This window comes from Scleropages formosus, chromosome 1 (genome assembly GCF_900964775.1).
Source record: "Scleropages formosus chromosome 1, fSclFor1.1, whole genome shotgun sequence".
NCBI lineage: Eukaryota > Metazoa > Chordata > Actinopteri > Osteoglossiformes > Osteoglossidae > Scleropages > Scleropages formosus.
In genome coordinates, this window is record NC_041806.1 from 50,233,526 (window position 1) to 50,252,041 (window position 18,516).

The window sequence follows — 18,516 nt, forward strand, 5'->3', positions numbered from 1 at the left end:
AGAATCTGTGTGCGAACATGCAAGTATCAGTGTGTGTGTATCTGCACAAGTGCACTAGTGTGCAAACCCACACGAGAGGGTCAGTCACTGTAGTTTTATGTCCCAGCATGAGGTGGAGTCACACCAAGCTGTTCTACAAGCACATTGGCTGGACCCTGAAATGGGCCATAAGCCGGTCCCACCCCCAACGGTGAACTAGGGCAGCGTGTCCCTCGTGACTTCTAGGTCGGCTAAGTCTGATGGATGTGTTTTAGTCTCAGCTCGTCAGGAACATGAAAGTGTTTTATGAGACCAAGATCTGTGACACACTCTGATTGGTGCGTTGCTAATCAGCTCTAACTGGGGGAGGTACTGATTGGCTGTTTGCACCACTAAGTTAAAGGGTATCCAGTAGTACATGCAGGAAGTCAATTAACTTTTATACACTGATACTGATTTTGGTTTCATATAGAAAAAAAGATATTTGGGACATAAAGAAAAAAACCACATGGTGAAAGAAGACGCACAGTGGAGTTCACTTACCAGAGCTGTCGGACTGCACGTACGCCTCAGCAGTTCGCTTCAGAGCACCGTACGTGATCTCATACTGCTCCATGAACCTGTGTTCTTCCATGAAGGACTGTAGGGAGGAGAGGAGCTGGGCGTGAATTACAAATACCACATATGGCCCCATGTGCCCTGTTCTACCAAGCCGGCCTGTAAATGTTCTCCTTTATCAATTATTCTCAATTATTGTCAAGTTAATGGGGCTTGTGGGTGGGACAGAGAGTTGAAGGAACAACTGTGGGTAGGATGGAGGGAGGTGCCAGATCAGGAGTGAGTGGAGCACAAGATATGGGCGTGACAGAGGGAGGTGGAGGGAATGATGTGGGCAGGACTCAAGGGTGGAGCAACAGACTGACTCACAGTGTAGCTCTCCAGCAGCAGCTCCACTGACTCCTGGCGACTATATTTTATGACCCAGGTCTTTAGTTTAGACTCTGCAAGCACAAGGAATGCCAGCACGCGGTACTTCATTTCCCAGAATTCCAGTTTTCTCAAGTGCCCTTGATATGCCATTGACACATGATTGAACCTGTGGGGTAACAAACGGAAAACAGAACAAATTTCAAAATAGAAAACCACTGCCCTATCTCCTCCACCTTCCTCCACATGACCCCCCCCCCCCCCCATTTGACCCTCACCTCTCTGCCATGTCTTGCAGCTGCTCGGGGTGCACAGGCACACCATTGACGGAGCGATCCCGGTGGATCTGCTGGAAGACCCGATGGTGTTCCTCCAGACTCATCAGCAATTCCTGCACACACGCGAACACACGCTGCTGAGACACCGCTATGTGAGATCTGTCAGTCACACACCCCTGATCACACGGTCTGCCCTATGAGAACACGCCTGTCCCCCTGTGGAACTTTGCTGCGTGTCCCAAGCTCCCACCTTGTGTTGCTCTAGCGTCCGGTGGACATTGTTGGATGTCTCCTCATGGACTGGTCCGATGGCCACCTCCTCCTGCAGAGCTGCTTCGGCTTGGTGCAGCCATGCCCCCACTGTGCCCAGAAGATCAGGAAGGGCTCTGTCCAGCTGTAGGTGCCAGTCCAGGAACTATAAACGACCGAGAGTACACAGGTGTCACTGGACGGTCCGCTGTCCCACACTAAAATTAACACAAGTGGTGCAGCTCCTCAGCACAACTGATCCTCAGGTGCTTGAGGAGCAATCTGGTTTTGTGCCCACCTCTAAACAAAACTTCCTCTGTTCCTCCACCCCCCCACCCCTGGAGCCTCTGATGGAAGCCATCTGTGACCCACTTCTGGGACTGAGAGAGGGGTCAAAACAAAGGCCCTTGGTCCTTCACAGTTGGTGTAGGAATGCTCAGTGTTCAAGTACAAGCCAATAATGGCTGAGCGTGTACTGTAACTAGGAGCATTTACCCGGGAGGACACGTGGTCCCATGCTTGCTTGGCCAGTGCCTGGTCCACAGTCAGCTTTCCGTCCTGCTGCATGGGCCTCAGCAGTGTGTCAATCTGCTTCGTACACATTTCGTACTTCACACGGAACGCCTTGAAGGACTGCCAGAAACATCACAGAAGAACATGTCAGACAGTAAATCTAAATGAAAGACAGCAAGGAATGTAATCCATTTCCCCACCCACTGTTAATCCAACTGTCCATCCATTGCCTTGCCCACTAAGAAAGCCTTTCCCCACATCTTGCCCAGTCCACTGCCCCACTCACCGGCCCGCAAACTGCCAATACCTCTAGCCACCCACTGCCCCATCCTTTATTGTTCACACTGTCCACAAATTACCCCACATTCTTCGCAGCCCACGACCCCACCCATTGCCCAAGCCACGGGCCATCCATTATACCGCTCATTGACCCACCACTACTCACTTCCTCCTATTTCATCCCTCATTCTTCTAGGCTTTACCTGGTATTTTTCTGCCAGACTTCCCTGGGTCCCCTGAGCTTGGATCAAGTCACGGTCCAGCTGCTCCAGTGAGGTCTTCATCTCTCTCAAGACCTTCCGTTGCTCTCTCTGTATGGGGGATTCAGGACAGAGGAGCGGAAATGTTAATCCCACCCCTGTGGTGACTGAACAGCTAAGACAGACACTATAGTCTACCTGTCACCTTCACACCACATGATCTGCAGTAGGATGCCACTTAAAAGATAGAAGGAAATTTAACAAGTGCCGCTATCAGCCGTAATCTGTGCTTTTACCTGTGATCAGACATACCTCTAGTACCCGTTCTATGTCTCGAGGACCAAGTGCAAGCTGTGAGGGAGAATATTGCACAAAGAGGAAGGCTAGATGTGACACACACAGTGGGCATTAGTCAAGAGAGACAGGGAGACATGCAGAAGGGAGGTGGTCAGTAGGGGACACTACACACAAATACACCAGCAGTACACAAGACAAGTGACAGTGGACAGAACTGTGATACCTGAGCTTACCTGTCGACAGGGAACTGAGAATGCAAGAGGTGTGACGTATGCCCGAGGAAGCTGGTAAGGCACATGAAGGGTGGGATAAATAGGATGGGATGACGTGGTGTGGGTTGACTTGATGTGGTATGGGTTGGGCTAGAATTGACAGGATGGGATGGGTTAATGTTTCATGGGTTGGGTTGGGATTGATAATAGAATGAGATAGACAGGATGGTTTAAGGTGGTATGAGTTGGGTTGGGTTGGATAGTGGGATCGTTTGGAGTGGTATTGGTTGGGATGGGATTGGCAGAGGAATGGATGGGTTGGGGTCGTATGAGAAGGAATCAAGGGGATCATTTGAGGTGGTATGGTTGGGATGAGTACGGGTGGTATGGGTCAACATGGGTTTGGTAGGATAAAATGGATGGGATGGGACAGGACAGCAGAAAGTGAGAAAGAGTGATGGCAGTTGCCGGTGATCGAAGAGACAAGACCGGCATGTGAAAACACAAAACACACACACACACACCTAAAAAGAGGCAGCTTGAGCACCATGTTGACGACACATATGATGGTGTTGATGTGATGAGGCCACAAATAGAAGAGCGAAGCCCCCAGAGAGCACTGCACGAACACACTGCCTTGCACCCACCACAATGTGTGGTGGTTTGGACTTGTGGATGTCTGTCCAATTAGTCTTGTGCACTTTTGACAAAAACTCAGGTGTAATGAAGAGTTCCATTAGGGTCAGTGTGGTGCATCATGGGATAGCAGTGATTGACCATAAACAGAAGGTTGCTAGAAAGAGATACAGCAAGCTACCTCCTCTTGCTGCTCGTGGGGCTCCGACGTGTGGGCACCTGGGTAGTGCTTGAGGAACTGAGCCACATATGTCATGATGGACTTGTCGTCTGGTTTGTCTACGTCCACATCTGAATGGGAAACACAAGGGATTGAGAGGCAACTAGCCACCAAGCAGCATCATTAGGTGACCGACAACAGCTTGGCCTTTGCCAAGGACAACCCCTGAGCAGCGGTACCTTCGGGGTCGAGCAGCCGTGGGATCCCCAGCTGGTCCTCGGCCAATGAGAAAGCATCTTCCAGGTTCTCCCTGTTGGATCTGCCCCGCACGACGTCCATGTTTACAAGCTCCGGTCGGATGGCATGGATGACGGCATGGAATGCCACACCTGTGCGCCAGCTGGGCCCAAAGTCCTTCACCTCCACGCCCAAATCCCTATGGCGCACGCACATGTGCGTATGAGCTGTTAAAGTTCTACATGTGCTGTAAAAGGTGTATAAGCTCTGTTACAGTGAACTGCACTCTTACTTGGTCACTGTGCGTTGTACCCATGTCAGCAGGGCCTTCCTGGCGTTCACCTGAGACTTTGGGGTAGACTTCTTCTTTATGGGTGGGCTGGCTGTGTCTGAGCTGGCCACACTGTCTACCGAGGATGTGCTGCTGCTCAGAGCCTGCATAGCTGGCAGGCTGCTGGTCAGCTCCTCGATCTGGAGGGGAAGAAGGGGACGTTAACCTAAGTCACCACACACCTACACACACACATTCTGAATGCCCTTATGCAATACCACCTGGAAGTAGAGAATGATGGTCCACATGAGGCCCAGCACAATCGAGGGCCGCCCGTCCACGATGTCCGTGGCATTGATGTTGACCAGCTTGATCTGGCAGAGATGTGATTGTTTGTAAGGAAGGTCATCAAGCACACAAGCAGTAGACACAGACACAGACAATGCAACATGCACAGGAACGGTACGCGGGCATCATGCGCCACATGCAGGCATGAACGGAGAGACCAGCACTAACCGGAGATCCTCTGTAAACCGACTGAGGCACAAGGGAGAGAGATACAAGAGCCTTGGAATCACACCACATCCAAAGAGCAACAAGTGCACCAGACAGATGTTATGAGGCAGGAAACCCCAGATTATAGTTGCCCCACCCAATCTCAGACTTCCCTTTTCCTCACAACTTTCAGAAAATTTCCCCCAAATCTGAAATGCTCCACTGAACTACCAAAAGGCTCGAGACACCCAGGTGTGGGGCATTGTGGAAAATGTGGCCAACAGGGCACCTGGATCACACACTTACCCTCCTGCCTTCCAGGAACTTGAGGGCCGTGCCGACGTTGGAGACCCAGTGGATCCTGCGCAGCTGGCGGCCTTGTTCGCAGGGCTGGGGATGGGGACAGGGGTCACAGGTTTCAATAAGTGGGGCTATAAGCCTTTGGAAGGACTGATGAGTCACAGGTAGGGGGCAAGGAGAAAACAGGAGCCTAGAAGATTTTCTTCACTGGGAGTTTTACTATCCTGGTACCTTACAGTGGTCTGATTTTGCAGGCAATCCCAGTATGTGTAACATACCACCTAATAACACAATTTTGGATGTGAAAATGTTACCATTGTGTGTCTTTGGTTCTGCTTCTCCAAGGAAGGCCACCTCTTCTTCAGAGTGGGAGGACTTTCACTCCACAAGTAATGGGATTTAACCCCCATGGCTTTCAACACGGCCCCCTGAGGGATTAACCTCCCATGTCCTCGCCATGACCCCTGTGCACTCACCAGCTTCTGACCCGACAGTGTCTCCAACAGAGCCAGCAACATCACGCCATCCTTTATGTCCTCAAACAGGTCTTTGACCACAAGCGGCGGTGTGCGCTGCGGGGCCACGGAATCAACCGTTAGAAAAGAAGAGAAGAGGTATATATTGTATTCAGTAGGTTAAACAGGGTAAACACACACACACACACATCGTCTGAACCACTTGTCCCACACGGGGTCGCGGGGAGCCGGAGCCTAACCCGGCAACACAGGACGTAAGGCTGGAGGGGGAGGGAACCCAACCAGGACAGGACACCAGTCTGTTGCAAGGCACCCCAAGCAGGACTTGAACCCCAGACCCACCAGAGAGCAGGACCCAGTCCAACCCACTACGCCACCGCGCCCCCCCCACAGGGTAAACAGTGAACAGACATTAGGGCTGTCCATGAACACAAAATGCTGCCCTCCCATGTGGTCATATTATTTCACGTTCAAGACTGAATGATCAACTTTATCCGTAATTCAGAGGATTGTCAAATGTTCTGAAGTGCAAGACTGAAGACAGTCTAAGTTTCAACACTGCAACACCTACAGGATCTGAGGACTCCCTACACTCCAACAAGAGTGCTGTGCTTCTACACCTCTGGCTGCTTAGTGGTTCCACTCACAAGGTGTCCAAAATCAAAAGCACACAGGTTTTCAGTTGTGGCCCCAGCGTAGTGGCATGAGCTCCCTCATGCCCCTCAAAGCTGCTGAGTACCTTTCAACATCCAATAAGTGCTTCAGTCCCATGTCATTGAGATCCTCATCTCTCCTGATCTCTTGCAAACTCCAAAAAAGAGTCCAACCTCATCAGCTACGATAATTATTTGCTATTTGAATATCACTTCTATAGGAGCTACTGGAGGGATGTGAACCAGCTGTGCATCCGTAATCCTGTGTCTAAACCCCTTCATCTGTTGTTGATGCACTTTTGTTCATGCTTTGTTTGTACCTCACTTTGGAGAGAAGGGTTTGGATAAGAAAGAAACGTTAATGTATTTCTGTAGTTTCCTGTCCCCAGGGTAACGCCGTGTGCTTCACCGTGGTACAGATGCTCATCCCTCCATTGCTCCTGGCAGCATATTAAAGACACCTCCTAATGCCCAGCCACGTGATGCTGCTAAAGGGGCTTAGGCAGAAACAAATTCAGACAAAATTTATTTCAATCTCCTTCATTTTGAGGGATTAAAAAGCTCCATCCTGGCTGTCCTGTCAAAACTGCCTGTGAAACCACCGCCTGCAGGGTCACTACTCTGCGGTTCTGAACTGGTGACCCCACATCGTTGACAGGATTTGTGCTAACCGTCAATTATCTCATCCTTTACCATACCAGCACATCATTCATCACTAATTAACTCATCACTTATATATGAAACAGAAGTGAACCAGCTAGAAATTGTGTTTTCAAAGGATAATGAACTGACATGGGAACCTCAGAATCCTATTGGCTCTAATCGCTTATTTGACCGGACAAAGAGCTTGTGTGGCTCTGCCAGGCGCACTGCCTTTGTCTGCTAACGCAGTGTGAAAAGCGTCGATTCTGACTGCGAAAGGGTGAAAACTGTAAAGCAGGTGGTGTAGTGGTTAGAGCTGTTGCCTTACAACTAAAGGAATTGGGTTTGAATCACACCTCCAGCTGCAGTACCCCTGATCAAAGTACTTATCCTGAATTGATACAGTAAAAATTAACCAGCTGTCTAAATAGGTAAATCACTGTCAGCAGCTTAACACAGTTAAGCTGCTTGGGAGAAAAATGTCAGGTAAGTAAATAAATGTAACTGGCACCAAAAACCCGCCATGAACCTCATTTATGCATTTAGTAGCGCCTCCCAGTGGAAGAGCTTCAGAAAGCTGGATGCCATGTGAGAAATAGGATCCGACTTGTAGCAGAGCTTCTCATCACGAAGAATTAACTGCCCTGACAGTTTGTCCTCTGGCTGTAAGGGTGAGGGGGGCAGTCCAGCCAGGGCCCGTGAAGGCCCCCCATAGGAAAGATCTGGGAGGACTCTTTTCCTTGTCTTCCCAGAAATCTGTCCATGACGTCCAGCTGTCTTCTGGATGCCTCAGGCACAAACACTCGAGCGATTCATCTTGTTATTGAAAGAGGTGTTCACATGACTCTCTCATCGTATACATTGTATGCATATTCCTTCACACACCTTCATAAATACAATTTACACAAACACCCTTGTGCTTCCACAGTGCGCACGCTTTACATGTGCTTGTCATGTCTTCACTCACCATATTACACTGATGAGACAAGCGCTCATCATTTTCAAAATGAGGCATTGATTATTCCTGTCTGGGCTCCTGGGATCCCCTGGGCTTCCTTTAATGCGCAATAATCCCGACGTTTCCCGTCTCCAAGGCGTCAGAAAGTGACGAGTTCAATGGCAAACTGGTCTGAAGAGATTAAAGCCTCCATGTGACATGAAAGTGAAATCACAATAATCCGGAATATTAGGGTATTTAATATATCCAATATCTGCCTTTTTTCTTACTGCTCAAGCTCCGTAAAATTAATGTGACTTCAGTCGCATCGTCATTTTTCCCTGTAATTCGGGGACTCGTTCGGAATTCTGCAGCACACTAATACACAAGGCTCCCGCCAGAGCGGTTCGGATTCAGCACCTCTCTTGAGGCCATGGCAGAAGAGCTCTGGCATGATCACGAGAGAAGTTCCTTAACCATTTCAGTGCACCTTCGACTTCAGGTCAACGTGCACCAGCTGCCCCCGGAAGGACGGTTCCTCTGTCACCATGGCAATGAAAAACTCATAAAGAACACTGCTTGATGGGGGAAGGCACAACATGAGAAGTGTCTGACCTGTGTCCATATCTGTGTTCAGCTCCAGCTGACCACCATCCTGACCTTATCTAAACAAAACTTGTGTTTTACACACGTTCTGCATGTTGTACAAAGAGAAGCCAAAGCGTTTTAACACGAAACAGGAAGAGAGTTTCACGTTTCCGACTGCGTACTAGAAAGAGGGAAAGCCCAGCAGCTGCAGTGTTCGGCTCATACAGTGACTTTAAATATTAACCTCTCAGGACAAAGTTAATACTGGCAGTTGGAAAAAACATTACCAGCTGATGCTAATTTGCAATGTCTGTCTGAAAAGCGAAAAAAAAAGCAAGAAATGAGTGCTGGGCCATGGAGATGAGAAGGAGAAGGGAAAGGCCATGGAATGGAAATAGATAAGGGGTGGGGTTAGGGTGGAGCAATGGACTGGAGATGGAAGAGGGGGAGGAGCTTTGGACTGGCACATGGAGAAGGGGAGGAGTCATAATATGAATAGGAAAAAGAGGAGCAGCCACAGAGAAGGGAGAGAAGGGTCATGGACTAGAGAAATGAGGAGGAAAGAGGAAGGGGGGAGAGCCATGTATGGAGAAGGGGAGAAGTAATTAACTGAAGATGAAAAAGGGGAGGAGTCATAGACTAGAGATTGAGGGGTATGAGGTCTTCGGCTGAAGATGGAAAAGAGGGTGGAGACAATGACTGGTAATGGAAAAAGAGGAGGAATCAAGGAGAGAACAACATCTGCATTGATAATAGAGAAGGGTTTTTTCACCTGAAACAAACATCTTTGGACTATGGGAGGACAGCCATATAAATACAGGCAGAAAACATAAACTTCACACAGACTGAATGAGGGTCGAACCCACAGCCCAGCCGCTGTGAGACACAGGCGCTACCTGCCGTTCCAACATGGCACCCCCACTTCAAAGTGCTGAAGTTTTGCAGAGCACAGAAGGAAGAAACGTGTGATGGAAACAGAGGTAGACCAGAGTGGGTCAAGGGCCACCTCAGGGTAACAAATGGAACAACCCCTTCCACTTCCTCCAGTCACAAGACCAGATGCCTGAGTTACCTTGGCCAAGTGGGAGTTGATCCACTTTGTGAACGTTCGTTTCTGAACCGCCTCTTGCTCATCTGAAAGACAAAGGAAAACAATGTTATTATGTCCCACAGTCCATCCACCGCAGCATAACTGCACTGCTATTATTGCTCTTTTGTAGAAATTAATTTCATTTACTTGATTTAATCGACATTTCTGTGACATTTATAGCAATCCAGCGCCTCTTCCTGTTGCTCAATGGGCTGCTTGTTCTCTGTTTATGAAACACAGGCGACGTGAGTTGGGTCCCCAGTGCACCTCACAACTGCCCTGTGGTAGAACTAAACGTGTGCAGTGTCCACACACACCGAGGTGGAGAAGATAAAGCAACTTTTACATCCATTGATGTGATGCTTTTTTCCAAAGTGAGTCACAGCATTAACCTGCATACACCAGTACAGCTGGGCTGCAGGGGGCCTAGTGGTTAGAGCTGCCTCCTTCCACTTAAAAGGACCCAGGTTCAAAACCCCACCTCCTGCTGTAGTAGCCTTGATCAAGGTACTTACTCTGAACTGATACAGTAAAACTTACATAGCTGTGTAAATGAGTAAATCGGTGTAAAGTTTATTGGAGAAAAGTATTGAAAAAATAATAATAAACCTGGGTAATAAAGTCTGGTGACCAGCACCCAGTGGACCCAATAGTTTTACACAAAGCAGTGTTAAACTCTGAGCTGCGGGAGCTGCAGGAGACACGGTCACAAGGACCAGACCGCTCACACAGGACAGGAAGTGCAGAAACGCGGAAAAACATGAGGCTTCCCAAATGTCAGCAGAGCACAGAGGAACAGTGAGGCCATGCATTGGAACCGTATGACACCACGGGGTGCCGGCACTACGTCGACTCATTGCCCACCGTCACACACCCACAGCGTTGCCGTGTCCATAATTTAAACACAGCATCACAAAGAAGTTGTGCCAGTTTCTGGTGTGGTACAGTAGCCGTGGCGACTCGTCGCCTCTTGTCCGTCCGTCCTCTACGCTAATGTATTCGGCAAAGCAGATCATGCATTATGCATATTCACAGGCTTTATTTTTGTGAATTAATGTGGGCTTAATCAGGCCTGGCATGGGGCAGAATGACCCACTCAATGGACCAGGCGAGGTAACGCTGATAACACACACATGCACACAATCACACACACACACACACACAGGAACTAGATGACTTTGAAATTCCACACGGTGCCCTCCACAGGAGGTGGGCAAGCCACACAACGCAGTAACACAAATGCAGAGTCAAGTCTTTTAACACCACCGAATCAAACATGCATGCGGCAGCACAAACCGGCACGTCCCATTGGGACGTGTGTGTGAACCCAGAGGCGGATAGACGCGACTCGGCGAAGCATGCACTGTGAAACACCCCTATGCTGACTGCTTCCTTCTGCTTCATAATGGGTCATCTCTCATATTCTCATACACACACATATGCGAGCGCGCGCGCGCACACACACACACACACACACAGACACACACACACACACACACACGCAGCCCCCACCAACCCCCCCACGGCAGGCCAAGCACCGGCCCACTTACCGCGGAGGTACTGAAAGAAGCCCGTGACCAGGTTGACAGCCGTGGTCCTTCTCATGGATACAGACACACACACATCGTCGCACTCAGCCATCCTCCACCTGGTGGCGCTGTCTTTTGCTAGCAAGCCAGAGACAAGCCGGGGGGGGGGGGCACTATCCCTTGCACAGCTAATGCTCGGCGCTGCCACGCACTGCGCACACAGACCAGTCCGTGTACATGTGTGCGTGTCCCAACAGTCTGATGCTCGGCGTCCCTCTCAGCCCGCAGGAATAATAATCTGATTCCCCAGAACAGCCAATCAGCATGAGAGAGCCAGTGATGTCACTCTGGCAGGAGGGCGCTGTGTTTACGGAGTGAGCGGGTGCCAGACGGGCTTGTACACACACACTCACACACACACAGAGCCACACAAAATACACATACACGCACTCACATATTCACATAAAACACACCCACAAAATGCATGCACACACAGAAAACCCATGCAAGCATACCAACTTACAAATGCACACTCACACATGTTGGAAAACACTCACGTGTGCATTCATACACCCAGACACATACACACACAGCACTGATGGTACACAGTGGGATTGGAATCTCTACAATAAAAGCACTTCTTTCTTCCTCAGATGAAAAAGCGTCCAAAAGACGTCTGGGGACTGAACAAAGATTGTAGTGTGTGTGTGCGTGTGCGCATGGATGTGTGTTTGTGTGCATGTGCAGAAGTTTGGCTAAATGTATGTGAGAGCCACACACACACACCCACACACACACAGAGTGTAAAGCCCTCACTCTGGCACTCAGTTCCATAAACAAAGAGCTGCGAAGGTCCTTTATTGCAGTGTGATGGGTCTGCGAGCTCCTCCTCTATGGCAGTCATTAATAACACGTGGCAGCTGTCACCCGCCGTCACACTCGTCCCGATGGCTCCATCACACACACCCCCCCTCGCCCCCCACATGTCTCAAACCTGCCGCCACAGAACTAATTAGACGTCGTAATGATGACTCTCGATATGATCTCAGCCCCAGAGCAAAGACTTCAGTTATGACTCTCTTCTGGATAACAACACAACCAGTGCTGGACGCGTATAAAATGTTACAGTACGTCTTGCACATTATTATCTTACACTTCCGTTTTTCCATATTAAAATTCCTAATCTGGTACACGATTTGTAATAACCAGGGAGCATTAGGACAATATACAGGCAATAATGAAAACACTGAGTTATATGCACTACATTTTCTATGTAGTTATTTAATCCCATTTTTCTGGAAAACCACCAGTGAAGGGATAGAAAAGAGAAAGGAAGCAGAGGTCAGAGGGACGTGAACCCCAAGCCTGGACTGAGGAAAGTGGTCTCCGATGGAGGATCACATCCTCCACCGATCCTTAACAGCAACATGCAGCCCACCACAACATCTTGAGGAACAGACACAGCTTCTTTACTTCTTTCTTTACTTAACCAGTCAGTCATACCGAACAGTAAATTTTGTTTACGTTACTTCATTTATCAGATGCTTTTCTCCAATGCAGCTTCCAATGAATACTATGTAGTGTTAACACCTCACACCTTATTCACCCAAGGTGACTTACACTGCTAGATACACTACTTACATTGGGTCACTCATCCATACATCAGTGGAACACACACACTCTCTCTGTCACTCACACACTATGGGAGAACCTAACAGCATGTCTTTGGACTGTGGGAGGAAACCAGAGCACCCAAAGGAAACCCACACAGACGCAGGGAGAACATGCAGACTCCACAGAGACTGAGCAGGGATTGAATCTGCATTCTCTTGCACCATCCAGGCCCTGTGTGACAACAACGCTATTCACTGCACTGCCATGCCGCCCCAAAATTAATACTAATAAATAACATAATGAACAATATCACTTCCTCATAAGCAGTGTTACTCTGCTTGCATCTGACACTTTATACAGAAGTGATGATTAATTGTACTACATATCTATTAACTGCTGGAACTGCAGCTTATCCCAAGGGCCTCAAGCTATATATTATAAATTATATGAATGAATATAATTTTGTTACCAATACCTCAGAGGCCACTAGCTGGTGTTCTCATCTTATTTCTATTTATTATTATATATATATTTGTATTGCAAAAGCCACATTTAACTTAAGATTTCAACAGAAATTACATAAAGGAAAAGATTCCTACATGTGCAGGAGCTGTCCATAGTTCTGAATCGGGAGGGATGGAGGAGGGGCATGGGGGCACTGAGGGGGGCACACGCCTAGGGAGCACTCATTTAGCAACGGAAACAAGCCACACGTCTGTAATCTGAGCCTTTTTTTTTTAAATTTGGGGGAAAAAAAACAATCAGCTTCTCTCTTTAAGGTGGATCAGCAAGAGCCGCAGCACCAGGAACTTCCTTTACATTCAATTATTACCTGAAAATTTTCTCTAAAGCAACATACACTGATTTACCCCCTTACCACAGCAGGGTAATTTTTACTGCATCGATTCAGGTAAGTACTTCAACCAAGGGTACTACAGGAGGAGGTTGGCTTCAGACCTGGGTTCTTCAAGTCCAAAGGTGGCAGCTCTACACACCACTCTACCAACTGCCGGCTGTGTATGGCTGCATCAGTCAAAGTGTAATATTTGGTTATCATTTGGTGGTTATGAGAACATCAAAGGGCAGAAAGGGAAAAGCAGAACCCAGCTGTGTGTCAATCATGCGCACAGCCGGCAGAAGCGGGACGAGGACGTGGTTTGGTTAGAATGGAAAGGAGGACAAAGGAGCTGCTGCAAAAAGAAGCTCAGAGGCAGAGCAAACAATAGAGGGGAGCGGAATGTGCAGTGTCCAACCACAGGTACCGTCTGCAGGGTGTGTCCTCCAGGCATGTCAGTAAGGTGCCAGTGGGGGGCGTAGCAGTTGGAGGTTTGAATCCCACCTCCTGCTGTAGTATTCTTGATCAAGGTACTTACCCTGAAGTGACACAGTAAATATTACCCTGCTGCATAAATGGATGAATAATGTTATGTAGCTGGGGGTGAATGACGCAGTGGGTTGGACCAGGTCCTCCTCTCTGGTGGGTCTGGGGTTCAAGTCCCACTTGGGGTGCCTTGCGGCAGACTGGCATCCCGTCCTGGGTGTGTCCCCTCCCCCTCGAGCCTTAAGCCCTGTGTTGCCGGGTTAGGCTCCGGTTCCCTGCAACCCCGTATGGGACAAGCGGTTCTGAAAATGTGTATGTGTGTTATGTAGCTTAAGTTGCTTTTGAGGAAAGCAGCAGGTAAATGAACAAATGTAGCTGATCACCTGCATCTAGCTGGACTTCCTCTTATCGCCACCCCCCTTTGCAGTTCACTGAGTGGTCTTGTCCTCTGTTCGAGGAGCCATTAGGAAACAAACCATGCTGAAGAAAACAAGGGGAAGGAGATGAAGAGAGCAGGCGGAGGAAAGAAGAAGCCAGGTTTGGGACGGACAGCCCAAGGACACGGCGCACATGCAGCCAGACTCTCCGGTGTGTAAACGCCTGCAGGTGGAGAAGTGGACCTGAGAGGGACCGAGTCTCATGTGTCCCACCTGCGGCACATGGGCAACCGGGGCTCACAGCGAGGTCTGGAGGCAAAGATCAATGGGGTAGGAGAGCAAGGGGAGAACCTGCCCTGGAGCCAACAGAGCGAGCAGCATCCCCCAGACAAAAGGCACTTTCAGCCATAAAGGCAAACAAACGGCCCTGTGATGTCCGCACTGTCTCCCTTATTGATTCGGAAGATGCTCGACCACAATAAGAAGCCTTCACTCCTCACAAATGAGGAGACGGAGACACAGCGCCACCTAGTGGTCAGCACACAAAGGCTCTGGAGGACTGCATGGGCAGCCAGGGCCACTGTTTAGTCCCTGGGAGAAAAAAGTGAATGTGAGACTGCCTTTCCAAGGCATCTTTGACTCTTTGAAAAGGAGAGGTGAGAAGTACATATTAGACACTCCAAGCAACAGAAAGGCAAGATTCTGTATTCCACGTCTCCTGGACCATCGGTCCTAGAGGGGGAGGATGAGCCCATTTACCTTGTGATTTCTCCAGAGAGCCGCATTTCCATTTCGTCAGGGCCGATTCCCGTCTCCATTCCTTAATGAGCCTCTCCATAAATCAGCCCTAATTAATGCCCAGCAGGAACAAACAGGTGTTCTTAGACAGCATGAAACCCACTCGTTTTCACCCATCGCTATAGCAACCTGGACCACTAAAATCATCCCTGTCTTATCTTTCTTAGAGCCCCATTCTCCCCATGCCGGCAGCCTCATTTCAAAGCAGACGCTGTGTGCATAACAGCAGATGGACATGTAGGAAGGTCAAGGAAGCCATCCTCATCCTTGAGGGGAAATGCTGGAGAAGTTACCAAGAGCAGAATCCATGAGAAGGTGCTAGAGGACTGGACACAGGTGGTGTGCCTTGAGGGTCTCGGATCTTGATATTCCCCCCTTGTATATCCATGAAGTGACTGTAGAGCAAGCCATGGCGTTAGCCCATCACCCCAACCTGGGTCTCGAACCCTTTGACCAGTTCAACCTCGGTGTCCTCTGAGCACCGGGTTACATAGTTGGAGTTTCATCCAGTGATTATTCCACTTATTTCTTGTTAGCAGCTTCCAGCTGTCCGCAAGGTTTTCCCGAACAAACCCAAAATTGGGATTGTGCACAATAAAGAGGACGTGGTAAGACGGACACTCTGAAATACACTGGATGCAGTGGACTGGAGCAGTGAGTAAAGGAGCAGCTCTGGCCTCTGAACCTAACAGCACCACGTCTCCCTAATTAAGTCTTCCCCACATCCCTTTTGTCCTGTCCCCTAGTTCCCTCGTGCTCATGCTGTCCCATTCCCCGACTTCCTTGCTGTATAGTTCACGTGTTCTTTATTCCCCAGCTCCCTCGTTTCTTCGCACCCCCGTTCTATTCCTCCCCAGGTGTCCCATTCCCAAATTACAGTATGTGTTTCCCTTATTTTCTTGTCCCCCAGTCCCATTGTCTCATCGTTCCCCTCTTCCCTTACCATGCAGGTGTTGCTCCCCTCTTCCCCACCTGTCTTGTGAAATCGTGCAATTTCCATTCTGATTAAGGATGATATCGATCCATGTATCTAACTATCTGTACTTGCATATATGCATAGCATCGATTTATGTATGTACAGTGCTACTTAAAAATGTGAACCCCTTGTGTCCCTTAGTTTTACCACTATTCAGAATCAGTCTTTCTCAGATGACATAATAGGTGTGTAATGACCAATTCCATATGTTGCTTCAGAGGAAATCATGTGTGTAGTAGAAACAAGCAAGTAGTGCAGGTGCAAAAATAAGTGAAGCCTGGGTTGTATTGGTTAAATCAAGTAAGTAAGTAAGTAAAATCAGGTGTGTAAATCATAGTCATTTATTTCTTTTATTCGTTTACTTTAACATTTAGATTTCATAAGTTTATTTTAATACTTTATAGAAGAATAATGACCATCCCTATAGGGTTCACATACTTTCAAGCAGCAGTGCATGTATGTAGGTATGTATCTATCAATCCTTTTCCCTTGTTCTCTTTCTCCCTCAATGTCTCATTCCCTTGGCTCGTTCTTTATTTCCCTTGTCCCTTTGCTGTTTTGTTCCCTAATTCCCCAGTTCCCTCGCTATTTTCTGCCCCAATTCCCTTACTCCCTTTCCATCTTGGCCCCGTTCCATGACTGAAAAAGTGGTGCAAAATCCAACTGTGTATTAGAGAGGCAGGTTGTGTGGACCTTTAAAAAGTTGCTCAAAACATATTTTTCATAGCTGCTGTCATGTAAAATTGTACAATTTCCTTCAGAATTAAAGTTCTTATCTGTCTGTCTGTCTGCCTATCCTTTTCCCTAGTTCCTTTGCCATCCCTTTCTCTATATGCCATGCTCCCTTGCTGTTTCCTCCCTAAAGTATCCAGTTCTCTAGTACCCCAGTCCCCCTGCTGTCTTGTCCTGGTGCCTGGGGCACTTTGCTCTCTTCCTTCAGAGAAACACCACACATCCTGACAGGCAATGCGGGTGCTGTCTGCTCAGCTGTGTGTCGAGTGACTGTGTGGCAAATGGGGGCAGCAGCAGCATGAGCCACTTGTCTTACTCTTGACGCAACTGAATCGCGTGTCTCCACTCTGCCCGCTCTCACCGCCGCAGTTTCACATCCTCCTTATCTGCACACCACACACAGGTATACACACACACACACATACCAAAGAGAGACTCACTGATTCCTTCCACTCGCCTGAAACTCTAAAGGGGCAGAACCAGTCGCAGTCACACCCCTGCCCATGTCAGGGTTGTCATGGCAACTCTGCCCAAGCACCCTGTGGCTTCCAACGGCTGCCCTAGATGTGACGGCGTCCCTCGCCGTGGTTGTCCCAGTCTGGGTAAAACCTGGCAGCTCTTTTCACATTGCTGCAGTGAGGACACATAATTAGTTTCATTATAATTTCATTTTTTATTACTTTTTTTTTTTTTTTTTTTAGCTGATGCCACTGACCAAGATGAATAACAGGGATTTTCTCCACCAGCACTACAGGTGCACATTCGTGGCAGTTTCTGTTATTATTATTATTACTGTTGTTGTTGTTATGGAAGTGAGATTCTGGATGCATTCTTTATCACGGAATCCAAAGAGACCTGGACTCATCCATACATCTTTGCTGCCTAGGCTCTCCTCCAGACGAATGCTTTCACATCATTAAGTTCAGCCAATGTTTTTACTGTTCTCTTTTTTCTCCAGGAGCTTCTCAGCCTCTCTCCCTCATAAACTCAAATGGCATGCAACTGAGATGCTTTTGTGACACCACCAGCACTTAATGAAGACACTAATAAAGGCACGTGATTATAGGAGACTGTACTTCTGCTAGGGGGGTGCAGTGGCGCAGTGGGTTGGACCACGGTCCTGCTTTCCGGTGGGTCTGGGGTTCGAGTCCCGCTTGGGGTGCCTTGCGACGGACTGGCGTCCCGTCTTGGGTGTGTTCCCTCCCCCTCTGGCCTTACGCCCTGTGTTACCGGGTAGGCTCCGGTTCCCCGTGACCCCGTATGGGATGAGCGGTTCTGAAAATGTGTGTGTGTGTGTGTGTGTGTGTGTGTGTGTGTGTGTGTGTGTGTGTGTGTGTGTGTGTGTGTGTGTGTGTGTACTTCTGCTGCATCTCACTTGCACACTTTGAAAAAGCAGCCGCAGCTCTGCAGTGCCACGGGTCTGTTTCCTGTGTGTGACCAGCTTTCCCGCCAAAGGGAGTGACGGCACGCTTCCTGGGCGGTCCTCCAAGCGCCTTTAGGGGCTGCCAATCGGACAGGCCTGCATTAACATACTGAGCAAACACTCAACTGATTGCTGAACCACTGGCTTATGACAGCAAAGCTTCTCTAAATGCTCTTCTGAAAGGCACCTCAACCGCTTGCGCACAGTGGAAATAATTCAACTAATAAAGCTAATATGTCCTTGAAAATGAAGCTCATAATTACTGAATAATGGGGTTTGAAGGCCAGAGGGGGAAAATCCACTGTCTGGAGACAGGGTTTAAACATA

At 48.6% G+C, this 18,516-nt stretch overlaps 1 protein-coding gene across 3 annotated transcripts in view; it reads right to left on the reverse strand.

Annotated features, from left to right (window-relative positions):
* LOC108920510 (nesprin-1-like) overlaps positions 1 to 11,088 on the reverse strand; it is an 89,835-nt gene extending 78,747 nt beyond the window's left edge. For all 3 annotated transcript variants that reach the window (XM_029259969.1, XM_029259935.1, XM_029259900.1), the window contains exons 1-15: positions 10,970 to 11,088; positions 9,402 to 9,463; positions 5,510 to 5,605; positions 5,040 to 5,123; positions 4,755 to 4,775; positions 4,520 to 4,612; positions 4,260 to 4,438; positions 3,970 to 4,166; positions 3,752 to 3,861; positions 2,429 to 2,536; positions 1,929 to 2,066; positions 1,435 to 1,599; positions 1,185 to 1,297; positions 907 to 1,075; positions 523 to 619 (exon numbers count right to left, since the gene is read on the reverse strand). In XM_029259969.1, the coding sequence (XP_029115802.1) occupies positions 523 to 619; positions 907 to 1,075; positions 1,185 to 1,297; positions 1,435 to 1,599; positions 1,929 to 2,066; positions 2,429 to 2,536; positions 3,752 to 3,861; positions 3,970 to 4,166; positions 4,260 to 4,438; positions 4,520 to 4,612; positions 4,755 to 4,775; positions 5,040 to 5,123; positions 5,510 to 5,605; positions 9,402 to 9,463; positions 10,970 to 11,060 (1,723 nt within the window). In that variant the 5' untranslated portion in view covers positions 11,061 to 11,088. The remainder of the gene's footprint in view (positions 1 to 522; positions 620 to 906; positions 1,076 to 1,184; positions 1,298 to 1,434; positions 1,600 to 1,928; positions 2,067 to 2,428; positions 2,537 to 3,751; positions 3,862 to 3,969; positions 4,167 to 4,259; positions 4,439 to 4,519; positions 4,613 to 4,754; positions 4,776 to 5,039; positions 5,124 to 5,509; positions 5,606 to 9,401; positions 9,464 to 10,969) is intronic.
* Between the last annotated feature and the right edge of the window lie 7,428 nt (positions 11,089 to 18,516).